Here is a 20711-nt window from a genome sequence, read left to right as displayed (position 1 = left end):
ATGTAGCATTGCTGGTAAAATATTTAGTTTTTGTTTTAAACTAATACTTTTCTAAACTTGAATCTATGTTTGATAAAGTGTTTATTGTACAGTAGGTGAAGGATGTGATGTGATGAGTACAACTTAATATACAGTAACTGTGATTAGCCCTAACAATGATGAAAGACTCTTGTGAAAAGAAAGAATAAACACCAGAAGTCTCACACCTGAACATGTCTTTAATAACTTAGTAGGGCAGGATTAATGGCACCCAGCCTGTTAGTTCTAGAACAGTTAAAAATGAACACTGGTTTTTTAATGCATGATTGTGTTGTGTTTGGTTTTGCACCCTTTACTTCCACTCTCTGGTTGTTCCCATGCACTGTCCATTAGAAGGAGAAAGGATAAAATCAGACCAGGGAGCATATGTTAATACATGTAAATTATTCATTTTGTTTTTCCACTATTATTGAATAATTTGCAAAACTGTGAAATATCAAAGCGATGTGAAATACGTGAATGTGGTCAAATCTAATTGCAGCAAATGCCACTTATCAGTCATACCGTACTGACCTACATGTGTACTGCATTTGTTTTCTCGGTCAATCACCTTACTGCGTTTTTAACGAGGTTAGGCTTTGTCTTGTGCAACAGTGAGGAGAAATGATGTGTAGAAATGTGGTGATAAAACGATGCGTACTTTGCACATGTGTTATAATCTATAACAATAGGCTCCGTAAAGGTGTGTTGTCTTGTCAGGAAATCCAAACGTACGCACTCCTGCCTCATAAGTGCTTCCACAGCGCTCTCTAGGGTTCCGGATGGGGAATCGAACACTGCCGTCTCTGAGCCACCCACCGTCACACTGGTCATAATTGTGGAAGTACCAGGCGGCATAAAGCTGTCCAACTAAGGCTAACTCAGCCGACTGACGTTGACATGCGTGTGTCGCCTGCTGGAAGGAAAAAGCCCCTGATATATAGTAGACGACGCCTGTAAAAAAAAAAGGACAGAAGCAATGGAAGTTTCCAGAAACAGAGGAGAGTCAAGTGTTTTCCCACTGGTCCCAGCCGTTATTGTCCTCCACCTACTATTGGGGGCCTACCATTTAACATTTGCTGCTGAAGGTCAGCCCCTACTGTACTGCAGCTGCTCTGGCCAGTCAACTGATGAGGAGCTTACCAGACATCTGAGAGGTGAAGCAGAAGGCATCGAATTGATCTCGCTGCTTGTTTTTTGGTCCATAACTGCGAATGCCAGGAAGTGGTCCTCCCCCACAGACGGGTCGAGGATAGAGGATTGGGTACTGGACAGTCCCGTCAGCAAGCCAGCCCGCATTACACCAGTCCAGACCCTCCGTCCAGGCTACAGGAGAAGACATGTTTAGATTAGGAACGTTGGAACGGTCCATACACTGAAACTGATGCATCCTACCTGTAATGGATCTGTGCCCCGCCCCCTACTTTGTGACCTGGTGTCTCAAGGAGTTAAAAGATAGCCTTTACTCTTGTTACATTTATTTTGCCTCATATAATTGCAGTACATGGACCTATAGCCTAGAAGCTAACGCTCTTGTCCTACTCTTTTGGATTCACTCTTCAAGCCAAAAGGCTATGTCCATTTTTCGTATATAGTTTTTGAGTCATTACCTCTGTAGAGCTGGTCATACGTAGCTAATATTCCATCTTGTTCAGCACAAACAGCCCTGGCCTCATGGAAAGTGAGTTTGTAGCGTCCATTTTTGCTCTGGTATGGGAAAACCACACCTAGAAAGAGGAGCCATCTAGTCTTCACTTTAATTATGACATTTTCTTCACCAATTGTCTAGATATTGAATGTTTTCCCATAATGTTGAGTTATAATGATAATGATGAAGTTGCTCTTGAAGTTTTTGCTTGAATTACCTTCAACCCTCAGAGTGATCTGAACACTCTCATCCTCGATGCCATTGATCAGCTCACATCTATACGCGCCACTGTCTCCCAGCTCCAGATTCGTCACCGTGAGAGATGCGTCCAAGCTGTGAGCATTCCGAAGAGACGCCCTCAATCCGAGATGACCGTAAGGCTTGAAGGCGTGTGAATTTGAAATCATGATGATGTTCTCCGGCCCCACGTGACCTGGCTGCAGCTTGGTCCACTTGACTTTGTAAAAGTTGGGTTTAGATTGCAGAATACACGGCAGTGTGACATTATCTCCCCTCCGTCCAATGACCTCAGCGAACACAGGAGGGTTGATCAGATACTTCAGCTTCCTGGGCTCTAGCGCTACAGACAAAGAAGAGCCGGCAAGACTCCCTTGCCTGCTGATAAGTCCTGTTTAAAGTCAGATTATTTTTTACAGAGTTGAGACTGAAACAAACTCAGACATCACAAGGTCAAAGTCAGAAACTTTACAGGACCACTACCATGTGATACTGGAGCAACACACAAGTTCTGTTAATGAGACATTTTTAACTTCTTGTCCTCACACAAGATTTTGGTTTTACTCTGCTTCTTGTCAGCCTAGTTGGAAATGGTTTCTAAATTTCCATTTTCAGCAAAAGCTGAATATTGGCTATTGTTTTCTATATTTGTCAATTTTTATTTTATTTAAATTGCTAGTTACAACCTTCACAGAAACTCTTTAGTAAGCCAACTATTTATTATTTATTTATTATTTATTATTTAAGATTAATCATATTGAAATTCATCAGGATATGAACACAGTGTCGTGGTCCTAGTGTCTGCCCCCTCTCCTCTGTTTGTAATTACGTCTCATTGGTTGCAGGTGCTGTGAAACTGAACCACATGGAGACTTTGATGTTGATTACCAACTTTAACAACAGACGTTGTGATCTTGAATGTGAGATACTAGGTCTATGTAGTTCCTGATATTCTTGACATTCATTCCTTTTTGTTTTGTCTGTTTACCTTCTGTAACCTGTTGTTTTTTATTCTGCAGTGAAGTCCTGTTTGCTGACTGCAGTCACATGTGCTCACTGGTTTTGCCTGGTCTTCTGTGAATCATCCCTGTCAGGTAAACTCTGTCCTTCTCCTTGTTCTGTCTGCTCATTTGTCCTTACCTATTTTAATCTGTGTTACTTTGATTTGTTATTTGAAGTTAATGTTAAACTGCACCACCCCATCATTACTAGTTAAATTAAATTTGAGTTTATTTTATTATTTAGAGTTACAGAGAGACTCTTTAAAGGGATTGTTAATAATTTTTCTTTACAGCAGTGTTGACTCTGCTGAGTCTAGCTACCAACCTAGAAACACAGTCACCTGATTGACTGTAAACATTTCACTGTTATTGTGTAAGAAACTCTAGGTCAGAGGGTGAGACTGTTTTTATTAAAATGGTTTTAATTCCTAGCTTCACTAGCTTTTGTGTCTTAATTTGATAGGAATAGACAACATTTTTTGTTTGAGGTGTAACTGAATTAACTGACAATTTATACCAACCATTATTATACCAACCATAAATTGCAAAGATTAAATAAATAGTGGTACCTTTTTACCCCAGGGGACAAACTGTATATGGCAGTTGGGAGGACATGAAATTAAACACAAACTTTCACAGAGCATTTATTTTACATGCAACAAACCATAATATTTATGGCTAATTACTCCATGTAATAATGAATGTCACATCACAGTAAAGTGTTCAGATGATGGTCATGAAGAAAACACTGTGCCAGCTTTTACCTGCACTGCTGGTGCTGTGTTCAGCTGTTGACCAGGTGATGCAGCATGATGCTAAAAGCAGGAGTAAAGCCCAGTTCATTTTGAAGGTCCTCACGATGTCTTTTCCTGTGGGAAAAGACATCAGCCATCATCTCTGTCCTCCAAACACCAGCTGACCGTTATCATTTCACCACTACATGGTCATATTGAATTTATTCAACAAAACTGTGAAAATATATGATTGGTTCAAACCTGTAAAGTTGATAAGATCCATTTTTCCAGTTGTCCTTCTCTGCGGTCATATCATGATGCTAATATTTGGTCGTCAGAAAGTTCACAGATCGCCCATCACATTATGAAGCATATGCTGCTGCCGTTGTGTCGCCCGTTGTTTTAACTGTTCAGCAGACAAACAAACGATGTCTCTCTCTCTCTCTCTCTTGAGTCATATGGTCCAGACTGAGTAAACAGGATTGTTATTCTCTCTGTTCCAGATGTCGACTGGTGTTGTCTGTGATTTTCACCAGAACAATTCCTTTAACATAATTATCTTCCCCTCTTAAATAGAAATAAGAAATCATTTAAAAGATAGCTGTCAATATGGTACTGTTTTACATTTCCAGTGAGTGGCCTAGGATTCAGCAGTGATATATAGGCATACTGTGTACATGATCACGCATGATTATCCAGATATATAAGCATCCCTAAACATCACGTTTATGACAGTGACAGCAAATGTGTATTTCAAATATGTCCTTCACACCTTTTATTTGTGACCAATCCAAATGTTTTTTTTTATTTTGGACAAAATGTCAACAAAATATGCAGAAGTATAACTCAAATTTAGATTGTAGTGAATACTGTGGCCCCTGACAGTGGCTTGTAGATAAATGCAGAGTTGCCTTCCAAACTTTGGTGCAGCTGTTGTCCACAACATTATTAATCAGTCCACAGTCCGTCCCAGTCCATTTGACAATTGTCTCAGTCAGCTGGTCAGCTGTAGACATACTCACTGCACTGTGCTGGACACCTGACCTGAAGTTGAAGCCTCCACAAATGCATGCTGGGTGTTGAGATGGTATTTTGGTAAATAATAATTGTAAGACTTGGCCTGTCAGGTATTTGTTATAATAACTTTTAGCTCACAATTGGCATTTTCACTCCACTGCAGGCAGACTTCAGTCTGAATACTGATTGAAACAAGAAAGAATCCCATTGATGATAGAGAACAATTGGGACGCAACACTAGCTAATACAGATGAATTTCATTACTGCAACTGTTTTTTCCACATTGGGCCGTGTTTGTGTGACGGCCGCATGCTGACACTGAGAGGAGACTCTGGTCTCTTACAAAGCAGTCCTTATGTCCTGAGGGCTGAAGGCTGATGTAGGAAGCCAGAGCACCACAGTTTCCTCTCCCTCCACCTTCAGAGAAACAAAGATGGCCGGACACACACTGCACACAGATGGAGTCTTTGTTCAGGGTCACACAAACTTGACCAGCATGCTCCAGTTAATATTTGACCCTACGACAGGTCAGAAAAACAGAGATCAGATCAGACATGAGGTTGAGAAATGGCATTGGTAAATGTCGAATGAATTTACGCCGATTCATAAAAAAAAAAGTTTTAAAAAATATGTTGTTTTATTGCAACCATTGCATGCCTTAGAACCTCATCATGTGGTATGATGAATTTGGTGGAAAAGTTGCATGTAGTAGTTGAATAAATTTCTCCTTACTGTTTGAGACACAGCACACAGGAAACACACGGTAGTCTTCAGTGTGTACATTTACCACATCACCGAACAGCGAGCAGATGAAAATACAAAGTCAAACTCTGTGGTCAGAATGTTCTCATAAAAGCACTAGGGAAATATTCTCATGCAATTGTAACTGTTAGAAAAAATGAAGTTAGAGGATAAAGAGCCACCGTGACTAAATACTGCAAACAGGGAGCTATAGTTTAAATGGAGTGTGTTTAAAAAATGAACCTCATATATCCTCCTTGCAAAAATGCCGTTAATGCCCCTCCACACCCTTTTTTACTCAGCATTTGTCATAATTTGTAGCACTGAAAGATGGAACAGTCTACAACAGTAGATGAATGGAGTTGACATGAGAGCAGGCAGGGCCTTTTTCTGTGCACTTGTGCGTGACTCTGTCGTCAAAAGGCGTGACAAGCTGCGGGGTCATACAGGCGGCCTCGTGGCTGCAGGTATGTGGTTTGTGCTTCCAGGCTAGAGACAGTGACAGATATGTCCTCCTCACAGTTAAGGTAAAGAGACAGTCATGACAGCTCAGAGAGGCTCCCCACTCTGACCCAGGTTACCAGGATCCTTTTACCTGCTCTTCCTGCAGGTGAATGAGGGCTGTTGTTTTTGTGTTCTGTACATGAACTTGGCCTTTGACCCTGAGCAATCCTGGAAATCCCTTTGCATTCACTACACCAGAAGTGTAGCTGTGTGGTAAGGTCACTTCAACCACCTGCACAAACCAGACCAATTGCAAAAATTGGAATTTGAAGGACCCAGTGATCTACCCACATTGACATACTGTATATATATAAGTACTTATACTGTATATATACACTATATATATATATATATTTACACATTATCTGAGTATACTATATACATTATACATTATATACATTACATGACACGTTGAGGTATTAAATTACAATTCATTTACTATTAGAGTTTAGAACTAAACTATATAAAAATAGAATGACATCTATATTTTTAATTAACAAAATCCCAGCTGACAACACAGATGGTGTTTGTCATGTGCAGGATATATTAATGAAATACATGTTGCCCAATGAAAATGACTGTTTACCAGTGATCTACATTGTTTCACATTCCATTTAAGGCGGCACTGATGCGATGCTATCATGTTTTAGGAACAGCTGATTGCCATGTGACCAAACCTGTCATGTTGCCACATGACAGGGTGCCACTGTGGACTCCATGTTTATCTTAATTGGTATGTGTTTGCGGTCATGCATGATAAGATCCTATATTCTTGTATAACAAAACAGGACTCACCCTGAAATGCATTTTCTGAAATTCAAAACTAAATTGAACTGCATTCAATATTTACATATTTTAAATGGATTTCCATAGTTCTATGTTTAAGATAATATTTGAATTTTTCTAGTTGAAAGGCAATTAATTACTGCTGAACAGCCCGAGGCACCTCAACAACTTACTTACCTCTTGGGTTTGTTTTGTAACGTGAAGACACACTGTGTGATTGACGCACAGGAAGATAGCAATCTCAACAATGGGAGGATCACATCCTCATTAACTGTAACAGTTGGGCCTGGAGCCGTTTGCTTTCTTGCCAACAAACACCTAAAGGTAGAGTGAATACAAAAAGTGTGTGTTGATAAGAGGGGGGTAATAAAGGAGACAGTAAGAGCAGTGAATAATGCTGTGAATACTGTTTTCATGTGAATTAGTTGAACTGAAAACAGTGGTTTACAGAAATCTGCTAAATTTGTCATTTTCCTGTTTAACTTCTGGTTCTTGTCTGTACATCAGTGTGTCTTTCTCTTCTGTTCCTCAGATGTTCATGCAGTCAAAACCTTAAGAAAACTTTAAAAACGTAATTTTTTGTATGACCTCATGGACTATAGCTGGCTCCTGATCACATACAGTATCTGATATTATGAGTGACTGGAAATAAAAAGGATTCATCAGAATGACGATGGTTTAGCACTGACAAGATTTCTCCCAATAGGCTTTTTAGCTGAAATGGGAAATATCTTTGCATGTTTCACTGCAAACCCTCATGAATTGTTAATTCCCATCCACACCTTTGGCGCACATGGTGGTTAATGTGCTTGCCTTATGACGACCGGTTTGATGATCGGTTTTCTGGGTGGGTTTTCTTTGGTTTCCTCCCATACTCAAACATGTCTCTACAGTAGTTGCCTGAACACATGGACCTGTTAAAGACTAGTTCACTGTCTAACTGTCTGTTATAGCCAATGACAAGGAAAAGCAGCTTTAATCCAAGAAAAATATGAGGAGGATTCACTTTACTGTGATTTCATTGGTCCTTTCCTTTCTTGAGACTTGACCTTTCTACCCCGGTGTTTTTCATTACCATATATTGCCTGGAAAACATAGTGTACTGTTTGTTATTATAAGTGCTGCAGTGCAGACGGACAAGTTCCCTGTGAAGAATCCTAATGTATGTTATCTTAGTGTTGCATAACAGGCAGATTTTGTCTTCTTCTTATCTTGATTCATCTGGTGCCACTGCTCCTGTAACCTCCATGGAACATCTATTGATGACAGATTGTGCTATCAGTGTTGGGGCCAGGAGCAGAACAGCTGCGCTGATGTAGTGACAAGAACAATCAACTTCACTAGAAAAGATAAAGAAATATGCATGTTAGAACGCAACCATGATGGTAGTCAAGTGACCCAGTGATATGTTCAAAAATAGAAGGACTGGAACGATTCTCAGATGGTGGGGGTCAGTAGAACGGGAATAATAGTGTGACTGTGGTGAGACTCATCTCCCTATCCATACAACACAGCACCTTTGTACCTGTTACATATTTACTCAACTTCTATGGACATAGCTATGAACTTACAAACCTGACTTATCATGCATATATGTTTTGCCTACAGTATATTTATATATACATACATGTTTATATACTTACTAACCTTCCAACACGTTTTAATACCTACCTACATATACAGGAGGTCATGTTGTTTTTTTGGGAACCTTTTACCCCTGAATGGCTCCCAAGTGTTAGTCAGACTCCTCTGTTTTTCTAGATTTTATTATTATTTTATTTTATTTATTAATTTATTATTAATCACGTACCAGCATGTCGACCTATTTACCTGGACTATTTACATTACAACCCTATGTAAAAATTTCAAATCTGTTTTTGCCTATCGGCATCCTTCCATAATGTATCAACTTATTTACCTGTATTTCTTTTATACCAGCTCTCTGCTGTATCTACATTTTTAAGCATAAACCAACCTATTTCTATGCTCTTACTATCTATGTATACCTGCCAACCCGCTCACCAACCTGTCATTTTTACTTCCGTATCCTCTTACAAACAGGCCAACACTGAAGAGGGCAAAGATTATAGAAAGAAACATAATATCTAATTAATGTCTCATGATTCAGATTCCTCTGAAGGCAGCAGTGAACTCCCCGCACTTTGTGTAATAACCTAACAGCTCCACAAGTGTGCGTTTTGCTGCAGGCTTCAGTGGGTAATGATGTTTGACGGCTAAATACGTCAGTGGAGAAATAAATCTTGTTCAGTGATCACTTCTTGCCTCAGGATAACAGTAGAGAGTCGACGGTTCTCTGACTTTTTATCTGCTGCCATGTAGGATTTACTACATTGTTATTGCAACATTTACATTAAAATGACAAGCAGTTTAGGAATTACGTGTAATCTACCATCTGACAAAACTCCCACGTGATGGAGGAGCTCAGTTGCTCTAAACAAGACTTGAACCAACCCTGAGGAATCTACCAGTTTCTCCAGCTCTGAAATGACTGGGAATATCATATACAGTAGTCCCTCGCCTATGGCAGGTGTTACGTTCCAAGACCAGCTGCGACAGGTGAAAACCGGCGAAGTCGAGACGTGATAGTCATTATATTATTTAGGTATATGTTAACCCTTTATGAAGCCTTTATGAGGCATTGTAGGGTGTGAAATATGGCAAATATAACAAATTAACAAAACTCAAAAAACAGGTTATTTCTTGCAATAAAAAATGTGTGTATGTATTATAAAATGTCTTTGAATTTTTTTGTAATACAATTTTTAATCTATTTCTTTTTTGCTATTTTTTTCTTCTTAGGCTAGAAAATGCTGAAAATATTAGAAATGTTCAAATGATAATCTACCGCAAAAACCCACCAGAGAGCAAAGCAATACCAGAATACATTCAAAATATTAGAAAACCTGCGATGCACTGACCAAAATATGAAATAACTATTTCAAGAGTTAGATCTTATATATTTAAGATATATAAGTATATTTGCATTTCAGAAAACAGATCTTTGATTCATATTCAAAATTGTTTGCCTTTAAAACTAAAATGTAAGAAACACAGAGCAGAGCGACTTTTTGTAGTTTAGCCTGATGTACTTTTTAGCAGAACTTTTCTTTCAAAACTTTAAAAACTAATTATCAAACTGACACTATTATTAAGAGGTTCACATGTTAACCTCCTGTCAATCATCCTCCATGCAGGACTGCACATGTAACTCACCTGGTGTTTCATCAAGTTTCTGACGTGTATGAGCCTGTCCACGGAGGCTTCATCCTTTAAATGAAAGGTATAGCTATCACTACTGAGGACAGTTCAGACCAGACAGGACCAGACTTGACTAAGGCAAAAAAGAAGCACTGTGATGTTTTTAGTTGTAAAGTTATATGTTTTTAGGACAAAGGATGATTGGGTATTCAGGCTGTAAAACTCACTGTCCACCCACTGCACTTTAAATCACCGGTTTAAAAACAAAATTATTAGAAAAGTAATGTAGTGTTTGTTAGAAACTTTTCAAATTGCCCTTGAAATTAAAATCAAACAACTGTCAAAAATATTTAATCTTCACAAACTTCAGATGGATTCAAATCAATAGGATTAACAACAGTTTCTCAACTTAAAAAAAAAAACACAAAAAAAAAAACACAAAACTTGTTAAGTAGGACTTGAACCAATCTACACAACCAACCTGAATGCCCAATGTGTCCTCCAGACTGTGTCAAAGACAGCTGTTGGGTCCAACAGAACCACAGTAACACATTGATTTAGTCTGTGGCTAGTAGAACATTATCAGGAATCCTCAACAGAAAACAAAAAAAACAAACAAACCTTGGCCTGAAACTAGAACGTAAAGAAAGGTCGGGCTCAATTATACTGCATCTTAAATATGATCATTTACATATATGTATACACATGTACTGTACTGTAGGTATATGTTATTTCCGTTGGGTTTAGCACCTCGAGTATGTTACAACCAACACAACATGACCAGGTAACAAAGAGCAGGATGTTAAGACAGAGGTCCGTTCTGTCTCAGCGTCTCTGAGACGCCAGTGGTCTCAAGTCAAGCAAGTCATATTTGAAATTCCTCAAAATCAAAACAACATTTCAGTCCGTTGGATCACCTTTGTCTTCATTGATGGACACACTGATACAGGCGTCACCTGGAGTACAGACACTGATCCTGTACAGTCTATGATAGCATAGTTTGCTAAGGAAAGCTATCTTCTATTCTCCTTCAGAGGTGATAGTTAGTTAGCTCATGGACATTATATATTTGTAGAACCTGAAAAGAGGAATAAACACCACCCGTTACTGCTGTGTACTAATGTTGTATACTGTTAAAAAAAAAAAAAATCAGTCCTGTAAGAATTTACATTAGCTAGTGTGTTTGTAGTTTGAGTTTGTTCTCCTGCTTCTCGGGGGGGGGCAAAGTGACAGTTTCATTAATGGGGGAGGCATATCTGATGGGTGTGGTTCTAAATCCTACTTGTTCTACCTCTCACACCTCCTGCACCACACACACACACGCAGGCAGGCAGGCAGGCAGGCAGGCACACCCACTAACTGAGCCCAGAGTACTTTTCAGGCCTGTGGGTGTGAGAGTTGTCAGAGTGTGTCTAACCTCTGCTGCTGGATCATTCACCTTTCATTCATCTGCTGCTCCACTAACATCCAGCCCGCTCTGCTGAAGGAACCATGAGAGGCACCTCCACCAACATGCGGCTCAAGCTGCCGATCACCTGCTTCATCCTGGAGATCATCCTCATCATCCTGTTCTGTGCACTGGTGGAGTATGACAAAGAGACAGATGCAAAGCAGTGGCACAACTCGTCTGATCACAACTACCAGAATGAATTCTACTACCGCTACCCAAGTGAGTCTCTGTGGCCAGAGGTTATATTATCTTATCACTTATCACTGGGTTCTATGTCAAACAGGCTTCTCAATATATGGTTGGTGATAAACAGACAAGTTACAGGAAATAATTAAAAATGAATTAATGCAGGAAGTGAAAGTGAGTCTTGAAACAAATGTGTCAGGATGCTTCATATTTTCAACAGAACAAAGACTCCTTGTTTGTTTTTAAAATATGAATTGCAACAGGACTTGTTGTTGGATGTGGTCCTAGCTGCAGCCAAGCAGAACTCATTAACAGTTAATGAGAACATGGGAAATGATGGGAACCCACACATTCAGGGCAGGTTGGGGTGTTCCTGTAACTGTAGCTGGAAGATCACAAGGGCTGACTGTTCTAACTGATTTAAATGAAGAAAACTGACAATAATGAGACTTAGAATTCTATTTGACTTAGTGAAAAATATGTCAAATGAATCTGGTAAAATGATATGGAAGTCAAATATATGGCAAAACAGTCTGAATTCAATCATGAAAAATATATAATTTGTTTAAATGTCACTCTAGTCTAACTAATATTATTGCTTACTTATGGTAATACTAGGACAAACTGAATGTTTAGAATCTAAGAATGCTAACTCAATATAAACATTCCCAGAAATAGTCTAAAACACATTATAGAAGAAGGAAAAATGTGGTCAAAATGTGAATTTCACATTCTGTATTTAATGGCATAGTCAGTACGACAGAAAAAGTCTTTACTACAAATCTATTATATGTGAATGTTGTATTATGTTCTGTACATATACAGCTGGGATAGTAGGGGTACATCTGTGAAGCAGAGGAGCAGGGGTGGGGCTTAGGGGACATGGGATTCATCACCTACAACTTCAACTCTGTCACAGTCGACTCCTAAAGTCCTTTATGGAAGTGTCTGTGAGGTTGAGCAGACAATAAAACCTCCAGTCATTTAATCGCCCACGTAATGTTTAACTTTGACACATTTCTTGGCCACAGGAGTTGGACCAGCAGCCAGGTGTCCTGTGTCACTGCTCTTTACCCAGAACCCACTGCACATTCTATGCCCTAATTACACAGAATAAAGTGTTGTACAAACAGAAGGGAGGTGCAGGTATCAGTTACAGCTCTGCCTAGTTCATTGGCAGATAGGTGCCTTCTGTCAATGAACTGTGATCATGAAGTCAATAACGGACACACTGACCGACACGCTTTAAGAGATCAGCCGTTCATCCACGTTGTTTCTTTGAAAGAAAACCGCAGTTCCTAATGTCGTTCTTTTGAACCCTACAGCATTGTTTCACTGTTAAATAAATCATCTATCCAAGTGATGGTTGAAGGTTCAATTCCAGGCTCTGCAGATTTCAGATGCAGACGTGACCCTGCATTTGGATGGATACAGGTATACAGTCGATGTGAAGAAAATGCAGTTTGTTATTCAGTGTGAATGAGTGGATGAGGATTTTTAAATGTGAAGGTCCTTGGGGTGTACTAGTACACAGAGTTACTATCATATACATGTATTCCATTACTCCAGTTGTGCTGATGTCTTTTATACATTGACTGGACATTATTCAATATAAAACTGTATTCTCTCCAGTGGCACCGCATGACGTAATACTCAGCATATCTACTCAGCGGTCTCTAAAATTACAGAGATTTACAAAGACTTAAAATGTTTCAGTAAACTCCGAAACAGTGTCCAGTATCACAAATGCACTTATCCAAAATCGAGAGTCAGTAAATGGTCATCACTGAGGCAACAAAAAAAAAGTGGCTTTGTTGTTTGTGATTTGTGGTACAAAATGATCTAAGATACCGTTTACCGAGAATTAGGCTTTGGTTCCACTTCATTGTTTTAAGCACATACTCACAAGGGTTATAGCAAAAAACAATGGTTCAGGACATCGTCATGTACTGTACATAAAGATGTTGTCTGCAAAGAAGGAAGTTTAAATTTTCATGTGTTATGGTAAAACATGGCGGGGGACTTTGGTTATTTGTTGGGCTAACGTATGACAGGGCTTTAGCTTGTCTGGGATGTGTCCCACATTTTAACTATTGGGAAACCAGAGTTAAACCCAACAACAACATAAAAGGTTGTGAAGACAATACATTAGAGAACTACGAAATATACCCTGTGATGTTTCATATTACTGTACATTGTGATCGGTTAGCCCTGTGTGTAGTCCAGATTCTAATCCCTAGGCTTAATGTCATCACCACACAAAGTAAATCACAGATGTAGTGTAGTATAAGTCCAATCAAGAAAGCATGAATGAAGTAAAGAAGTCAAAAATAAGCAGTGAAAACCTGAAAAAACTGACCCTGTGAAAAACCAGTAGGACATCAGTCAGTGTAGTATAACATCATAACAGTCCCTGGGTTTATTGGAACACCAAAGTTTGCTGAGAACAATGTTTTTCTCCCTGTATAGTCGCTGTGGTGTTCATGGTTTGTATTCACATTTTACAGGTTTCCAGGACGTGCACGTGATGATCTTCATCGGTTTTGGTTTTCTCATGACCTTTCTGCAGCGCTACGGCTTCAGTAGCGTCGGGTTCAACTTTCTGATTGCTGCCTTTGCCCTGCAGTGGGCAACACTCATGCAGGGCTTCTTCCATGGAATGCATGGAGGCAGAATCCATGTTGGAGTCGAGAGGTTAGTTCACAAAATATCACTTTCACACATTCACATTTTTGCAATATTTTTAATATATAAAGTCAAAATATCACTTTCACACATTCACATTCTTGCAATATTTTTAATATATCAAATATATATAAATGTGGGTTTTTTTTACCTACTTAAGGTTTAACACAAGGGACCACACTATTAAAATAGTTGCTATTTTTTTCTTTCTTTCTTTTTTCAGCATGATCAACGCTGATTTCTGCACTGGTGCCGTGCTCATCTCATTTGGAGCTGTTCTGGGTAAAACCAGTCCCGTCCAGCTGCTGATCATGGCGATGTTTGAGGTCACGCTGTTCGCAGTCAATGAATTCGTGGTCCTTAGTGTTGTTGGGGTGAGTTTCAGGAAACAGACCTGTTAACTGTGGATAAAATGGAAGCTAGCAAAAAATTGCAATTCCTCATTATTTCCATTTTCTGTTCCATGAGTACAAGGATTAACATTATAGTAATGTGTCCTTTTTCAGGCTAAGGATGCTGGAGGATCAATGACCATCCACACTTTCGGTGCTTACTTTGGTCTGATGGTCACGAGAATCCTGTATCGACCCAACCTGGACAAGAGTAAACACAAAAACAGCTCCGTGTATCACTCCGACCTGTTCGCTATGATTGGTAAACAGTTTTATAATACATATTCATTTTAATGTTTTGTGATGTAATTTGACTTTGTGGGTCAGGGAATGTAGAACTGTAGTTTTTAGTGAATGACAAAACAGTTTTGATGAATACTCCCAGGAACTCTGTACCTGTGGATGTTCTGGCCCAGCTTCAACTCTGCCATCACGGCTCACGGAGATGACCAGCACCGCACAGCCCTGAACACCTACTACTCTCTGGCAGCCTGCACTCTGGCCACCTATGGTTTGTCCTCCCTGACGGCTCACGATGGCAAGCTGGACATGGTGAGATAGCAATGAAAGGACAGCAAAAACTGAACAGAACGATAGTTCAATTCAGTGGAGACACTGTATGAGCCACAGTTTTGCAAAAAAAAAAATAAAACATTTGTGACCGTTGATTTGTTACCATTCTATTGACAGAATGATTACTGTGTGCTTAAAGCGGAGGTCACCTGAAGCTATAGGAGTCAGTGTTGTATCAGAGCTGTCAGTTCAGTCGTGGTACTACATTCCTGCACTGATGAATATCAAACACGAGAAGAACAAACAGCGGGTGTGGACATGCCTCACATTGCAGCGTGTGATAATTATCAGTTAATGGCTCCACTTGTGGAGTCAGTGACGGTTTAAAAGTTCATGTTGATTTTGCAGCCAACAGTTACATTTACAGTTACAGTTGTTTAAAAGTTCATGTTGATTTTGCAGCAAACAGTTACATCATTTCCTGCTATTTTATTTAGATAAAATATTCAGATAAATGTTGACCTAGGGTAAACATGTACTGTGAAGTATGAGTTAAGTAATTTTCTCATAGCCATTAGCCAATTTTGGGAGCCATTTTGGTTGTGTTTGTCTATCTTTTGGTTACCTATTAGCCCTTCATGGGAATACTATTTCCTGTTTTGCTTTATTTGTGGCCAACGTTTGGATGTCTTTTGGCCAATAACAGACTAGTATTAGGGTACATCTTACCAATTTGGTTAACCTAATGGGCTTAAGATAACTTTACTCCTTTTCAGCCAAATCTTTGGTTTACTTTTTCCTATATTTTGGCTAGCTGTTAGCATTTTGGCCAAACGTTTACCAACCTATCCTAATAGAAATTTTGATTATCTGGTATGAAGTAGTGAAACACTTCTGTCTGTTGTCTATGCTAAACTTGAATTAACAGGAATATTAAACACATTAGGTTGACTGGAAACTACAACTACAACAACAGCAGCATATAAATACTTCAAACTAATTTTCCTCTTCAGGTCCACATTCAAAATGCGGCCCTGGCTGGTGGAGTTGCAGCAGGAACGGCTGGTGAAATGATGCTCACACCTTTTGGCTCGATGATTGTGGGTTTCCTGGCTGGAGTCATCTCTGTCCTGGGCTATAAGTACCTTTCGGTAAGAATGTACAGGATGATATTAGTGAATTTCACAGCTACACACAGAAGTGTAAAATCTGGCGTAGCCACATGTTTGACTCATGGAACCATAAACCCTCTCTCAGCCAATCCTGGAGGACAAACTGAAGATCCAAGACACCTGTGGGGTGCACAATCTGCACGGCATGCCTGGGGTGTTGGGAGCAATTGTGGGGGCAGTCACTGCTGCTCTGGCATCTGTGGACACTTATGGATCTGGGTAAAACTTACTTAATTTAAATAATCTCATAATAGTTTTTAAACATTGATCTATATAACCTGTAGTTATTAGGCACAGACATGATAAACATTCAGTTTTCTCACCTGTTTGTACATATTTCAGTATGGAAGATGTGTTCCCTGATGTGGCCAGTGGAGAAATCCAGGCGTTCTCCCAGGGTGTCCGTCAGATTATTGCCCTTGCCGTCACCCTCGGCATCGCCCTGGTTGGTGGGCTTATTGTTGGTAGGTGTCTTGTAAATGTTTGTACTTTAGAACATATTGAGTGTTTAATCCACTGCTGCCACCATGAGTACATTCTAATGTCATATTCTTTTTTTATATTTGCTTTTTTGACACAGACTGAAATGACCAATGGGTTCATTTTGAATTATACATTTGTTTTTACTCTGAAACTCTAAACACTGTAGACGTAGGAAGTTCTTGTTGTTGTTATACGACCATTTAGTTTGAGGTTGACATATTGGGTACTCCACAAAAACAGCCATGTTGTCAAAAAATACCACAAAGAAGAAGAAAAAAACAACTTTCCAAGGTGTTTTTAACATTCTAATAAAAACATAATGCAACTTCTTTTCTCTCACCAGGTTTTATTTTAAAGCTTCCTATCTTTGGTGCTCCCCCAGACACCATCTGCTATGAGGACAGCATCTACTGGGAGGTGAGTTAATGGGTTACTAACATAGTCACACTTTTTATTTTAAAGTATAGACATTTTTATTTTACAATCATTTCCTGAAATAATACCCACAAAACAAACGCGTTTATTAATTACCTACGTATCACTTACAAAAAATAGGATAAAAACTTTATATATATAATATTTTATATATAGAAAGAGCTATAGACTTCATATACAATTATATAAGTAAGATGCAGAATAAAGAATTATCACGCTCTTACTGAAGAATGTAGCAACAGTGATGTTGCTAAGTGACCACCGGATGGCAGACAAGAACCATCACAACACACAAACAGACCTGACGGGGTCCTGGGGAGCCATCTCTCCTGTAATATCAGTGCAACAGACACAGTTTGAATTCTTCCACAATGCGATGCCAAACAAAACCCAGTTTTGGTCCTTGTTAGGACTGATGGTCTTTAGGAATCAGCCCTGGTCCGGGGAAGGTGACAAAAACGAGTATAGAGACTCACGTGTAATAACATTCGATCTTCTTATATGATTCATAACATTTTTAATACAATTGAAATACAGTTGAAAGAGTTGACTATGTAAGTGTATATATATAAATACACACAATATATAGTATTCTAGTGTTTTATAATATATTTTTAACTCATTCGTTGTTCTCTGTATCATCGGTTTAGTAAACTCTTTGATTAAGGTCTACTATGGTGCATTTTAACTACATTAGTATTTTTTTATCATTAAATTTATTATAAAAAATATTTATTTTGCACATGAACCATATAGGAAAATCAATAACAACTTCTGTATTTCAGGTGCCTGAAGAAGAGGAAGGTCATGGGAACCAGCTGACTGCTGTGAGGGTGTCTGAAGAGACTAAGAAGCTCAACGCATAGACACAAACACACACACACACACACACACACACACACACACACACACACCGAGACGCACATGTAGACAAACACTGGTATTTACAATCAATAGGTCATTTAAAAACAAACATTTGAAGTTGCCCAATTTCTTACTGACACCCTCCTAATGACCACTAGAGGTCGGTGAGTAGCTGCATCGGCTGCTGTGGTACCTGATGTCTCTCTCCTTCATTACTGGCCCAGAAAATAGTCACAGCATCTAATGACCAAAGACAGCAAATGTTATTCCATATTATATGGAAAATAACAATGTATTTTTTTTAAATATTTCATTATATTTTAATATAGTGGTGTATGTTATGGACAGAGTGTGTATCAATTTCCTTTTATCAGGTTTGGGATTTTCTGTGCATTTTATATTTTATATTATATCTGATATTTTATATATCAGCTTAGTGAAAAAACTGATGGTGGTTAACTCTGACTGAATCCAGATCAGTAGAACAGGTCGTGATCCAAGTGGGAGGGGCTTTGATTCTTCGTGCTCATCATACTCAGTCTCTCAAGTGCCATTCTAAATGCCTCAATAACTGCTGAGTCAGGAACGGCGTCCTGTGAAACAACGTGCATAACGTAATGTTTTTAATTTTTGAAAGAGAATATTAATGACAAAACGACCTGGACCATGAGTAGAGAGGGTGAAGAGGCTGTGATATTAACGTAATACACGTTAAGGGCCTTGAGAAGGGTTTTTAGAGGAATTAATTGATAATTCTGTTGGCAATTATGGGGTGAACAGGAGTCAAAAAGTTGATCTAGTGTCATGTTTTTGCATTATTTTTTGTGCGTTTATTAATACGTTTTGGCCCCAAAGTGAATGTTGTAAAAAGGTCAGTGTAAAAATATAAAGATGATTCCAGTTCTATTAAAAAAAACGTGTATTTATTTTTCAATGATGTTCTGGCCATCATATAAGTCACATGATCAGCCGTGGGCCGGACTTTGGACTTGCCTGCCTTTAAGGTTCTTTTGTTGATGTGGTTTTTCTTTCACAAATCTCCTCAGGATTACAAATATTTGCCATGTGTAGAAAACCTTGTCTCTGATGTCATTTCATATGCTGCAGATTAGAGGGCCTTGTCAGTGTAGTTATTGTCAGGGTATTAAGCCCCCCCCCAATCTCCCACTGCCCCACCCCCCCACAACCACTGTGCCTGCAGAGCTGATAATGTTGCCATGATTTCACCTCATTGAAATCATTAAAGTTAGTTAAGAGATAAATTTCAAACTGTAGTTTTTTTTTTTAGTTTTTTCCTTTTTCTCATCACAGATGATTTTTTTATCACCTCAGCACATTTATAAAGCTCAATTCTAAAGTTATTAGCATATCTTAATCATGTCCTTCCTGTTAGCCCGCCCTCTCTCTGGCATTAATCGCCCCTCATATCGAGGGCCCCTCTGCAGGCTGCAGGGGCCTCGTCTCCCCTCCTTCTCCCTCCTTCCCTCCCTCCTCTCCTCTGCTGATCTGATGATGGTGGTACCTCGGCGTGAACAAGTGCTGCAGCGTTTTCCCAGGAACCAGGAGACAGGTGGACAGCTGTTTACTCAATAGGCGCTCATGCTCAAGAGCTTAATTGAGCACCATAGGGCTAATTAAAATGCAGAGAAAAATAATCATGATTATGGTAATCATTCTATTGTCTCTAACACGTCTTCTGCTGACGTGCTTGTTTGGCATTGTACCTGCAAGATGCAGAAGACAATTAAAAGTTATGTAAATAAAGGGAAAAAATATCCCTGTGCTAGTTTCATACCACAGGGTTCATTATACCGCTTTAAATGATCGTGTTAATTGTTTAAATTTCTACTGCTTAATAACAGAGCTGCAGCATCCGGCTGTTATAACATGTAATTAAGTCGCACCAAATGAATTGTCTTTCGAGGTTTTGATCTTAATGGTCGTTTGAAATGGTAGCATTAGAGAAGGATTATATAACACAATAAAAAACATTTGCAGTAATGGTAATATTAACCTGGCTACAGATTGGGTTCCAGCACTCTAAAAAGTAACTTAATCATATTTTCAGTCAGTTCACTACACCTACTTAAAAACTATGGATGGATACATGCAATGATACAGTATCCAGAGCGTACACATGTGGCTGAGTTTTTCTCTGATCATGACAACTTCTAATGTTTGGCTGACTTGGCAGCCATGCACATTTAGCAGGTGTTTCTGCACTGGCCTCAGTGGATAGAGATTATTGTTCTGGAGCTCATCACTGCAGGCCTTTCTCTCTTATTTATTCAAATTTGACCTTTGCCTGTTAAAAAAACACCTAATGTCTTATAATATGTGATGGTTAAATTGTTTCCCTATCAAATGATTAAATTAAAAAGTAATGTAATTTAGGTAATATACTTTTCTGCAAATAGAGTATTCTGTGTTTTGTATCTGATTACGTATTTCTGTCAAATACTCTAAGATAGATTAAGACTTTGATACCTCCTTTGAGGACGAAAGTCAAAGTTGGATTTTTAATAGAGGCTTTATTCATGCCTGTGGTCTGACCTTACAAGGTCATTTCTATCATCACCCCCCCCCCCCCCCCCCCCCCCCCCCCCACCCTCTTTTTTATATTAAA

The 20711-nt window shown here is 39.0% G+C and overlaps 2 protein-coding genes across 2 annotated transcripts; one reads left to right on the top strand and one right to left on the bottom strand.

Moving 5' to 3' along the window:
- Positions 1 to 200: 200 nt before the first annotated feature.
- Positions 201 to 4069, bottom strand: hapln2 (hyaluronan and proteoglycan link protein 2). The gene is made up of 6 exons (XM_008323838.3): positions 3900 to 4069; positions 3669 to 3773; positions 1884 to 2240; positions 1629 to 1745; positions 1162 to 1344; positions 201 to 972 (listed from the first exon to the last, which is right to left on the bottom strand). Exons 1-6 carry the CDS (start codon positions 3919 to 3921, stop codon positions 692 to 694), a joined length of 1065 nt encoding a protein of 354 aa, XP_008322060.1. The 5' UTR covers positions 3922 to 4069; the 3' UTR covers positions 201 to 691.
- On the top strand, positions 2313 to 19001 carry rhbg (Rh family B glycoprotein). The gene is made up of 12 exons (XM_008323837.3): positions 2313 to 2823; positions 2923 to 2997; positions 11377 to 11574; positions 14049 to 14235; positions 14450 to 14600; positions 14733 to 14880; positions 15004 to 15170; positions 16145 to 16282; positions 16389 to 16522; positions 16646 to 16767; positions 17130 to 17203; positions 18007 to 19001. Exons 1-12 carry the CDS (start codon positions 2769 to 2771, stop codon positions 18085 to 18087), a joined length of 1530 nt encoding a protein of 509 aa, XP_008322059.2. The 5' UTR covers positions 2313 to 2768; the 3' UTR covers positions 18088 to 19001.
- Positions 19002 to 20711: the final 1710 nt, after the last annotated feature.

This window comes from Cynoglossus semilaevis, chromosome 13, assembly GCF_000523025.1.
Source record: "Cynoglossus semilaevis isolate Cse_v1.0 chromosome 13, Cse_v1.0, whole genome shotgun sequence".
Classification (NCBI taxonomy): Eukaryota; Metazoa; Chordata; class Actinopteri; order Pleuronectiformes; family Cynoglossidae; genus Cynoglossus; species Cynoglossus semilaevis.
This window is presented reverse-complemented; position numbering and strand designations above follow the sequence as displayed.

Excerpts from the sequence above, each read along its gene's own strand:
- rhbg (XM_008323837.3), top strand. The coding sequence starts at position 2,769 with ATGGAGACTTTGATGTTGATTACCAACTTTAACAACAGACGTTGTGAT. Across the intron at positions 2,824-2,922 it reads CAGACGTTGTGATCTTGAAT|TGAAGTCCTGTTTGCTGACT; the intron begins GTGAGATACTAG and ends TTTATTCTGCAG. Across the intron at positions 17,204-18,006 it reads AGGACAGCATCTACTGGGAG|GTGCCTGAAGAAGAGGAAGG; the intron begins GTGAGTTAATGG and ends TCTGTATTTCAG.
- hapln2 (XM_008323838.3), bottom strand. The coding sequence starts at position 3,921 with ATGGATCTTATCAACTTTACAG. Across the intron at positions 3,774-3,899 it reads GGATCTTATCAACTTTACAG|GAAAAGACATCGTGAGGACC; the intron begins GTTTGAACCAAT and ends CTTTTCCCACAG. Across the intron at positions 1,746-1,883 it reads GATCACTCTGAGGGTTGAAG|GTGTGGTTTTCCCATACCAG; the intron begins GTAATTCAAGCA and ends TCCTCTTTCTAG.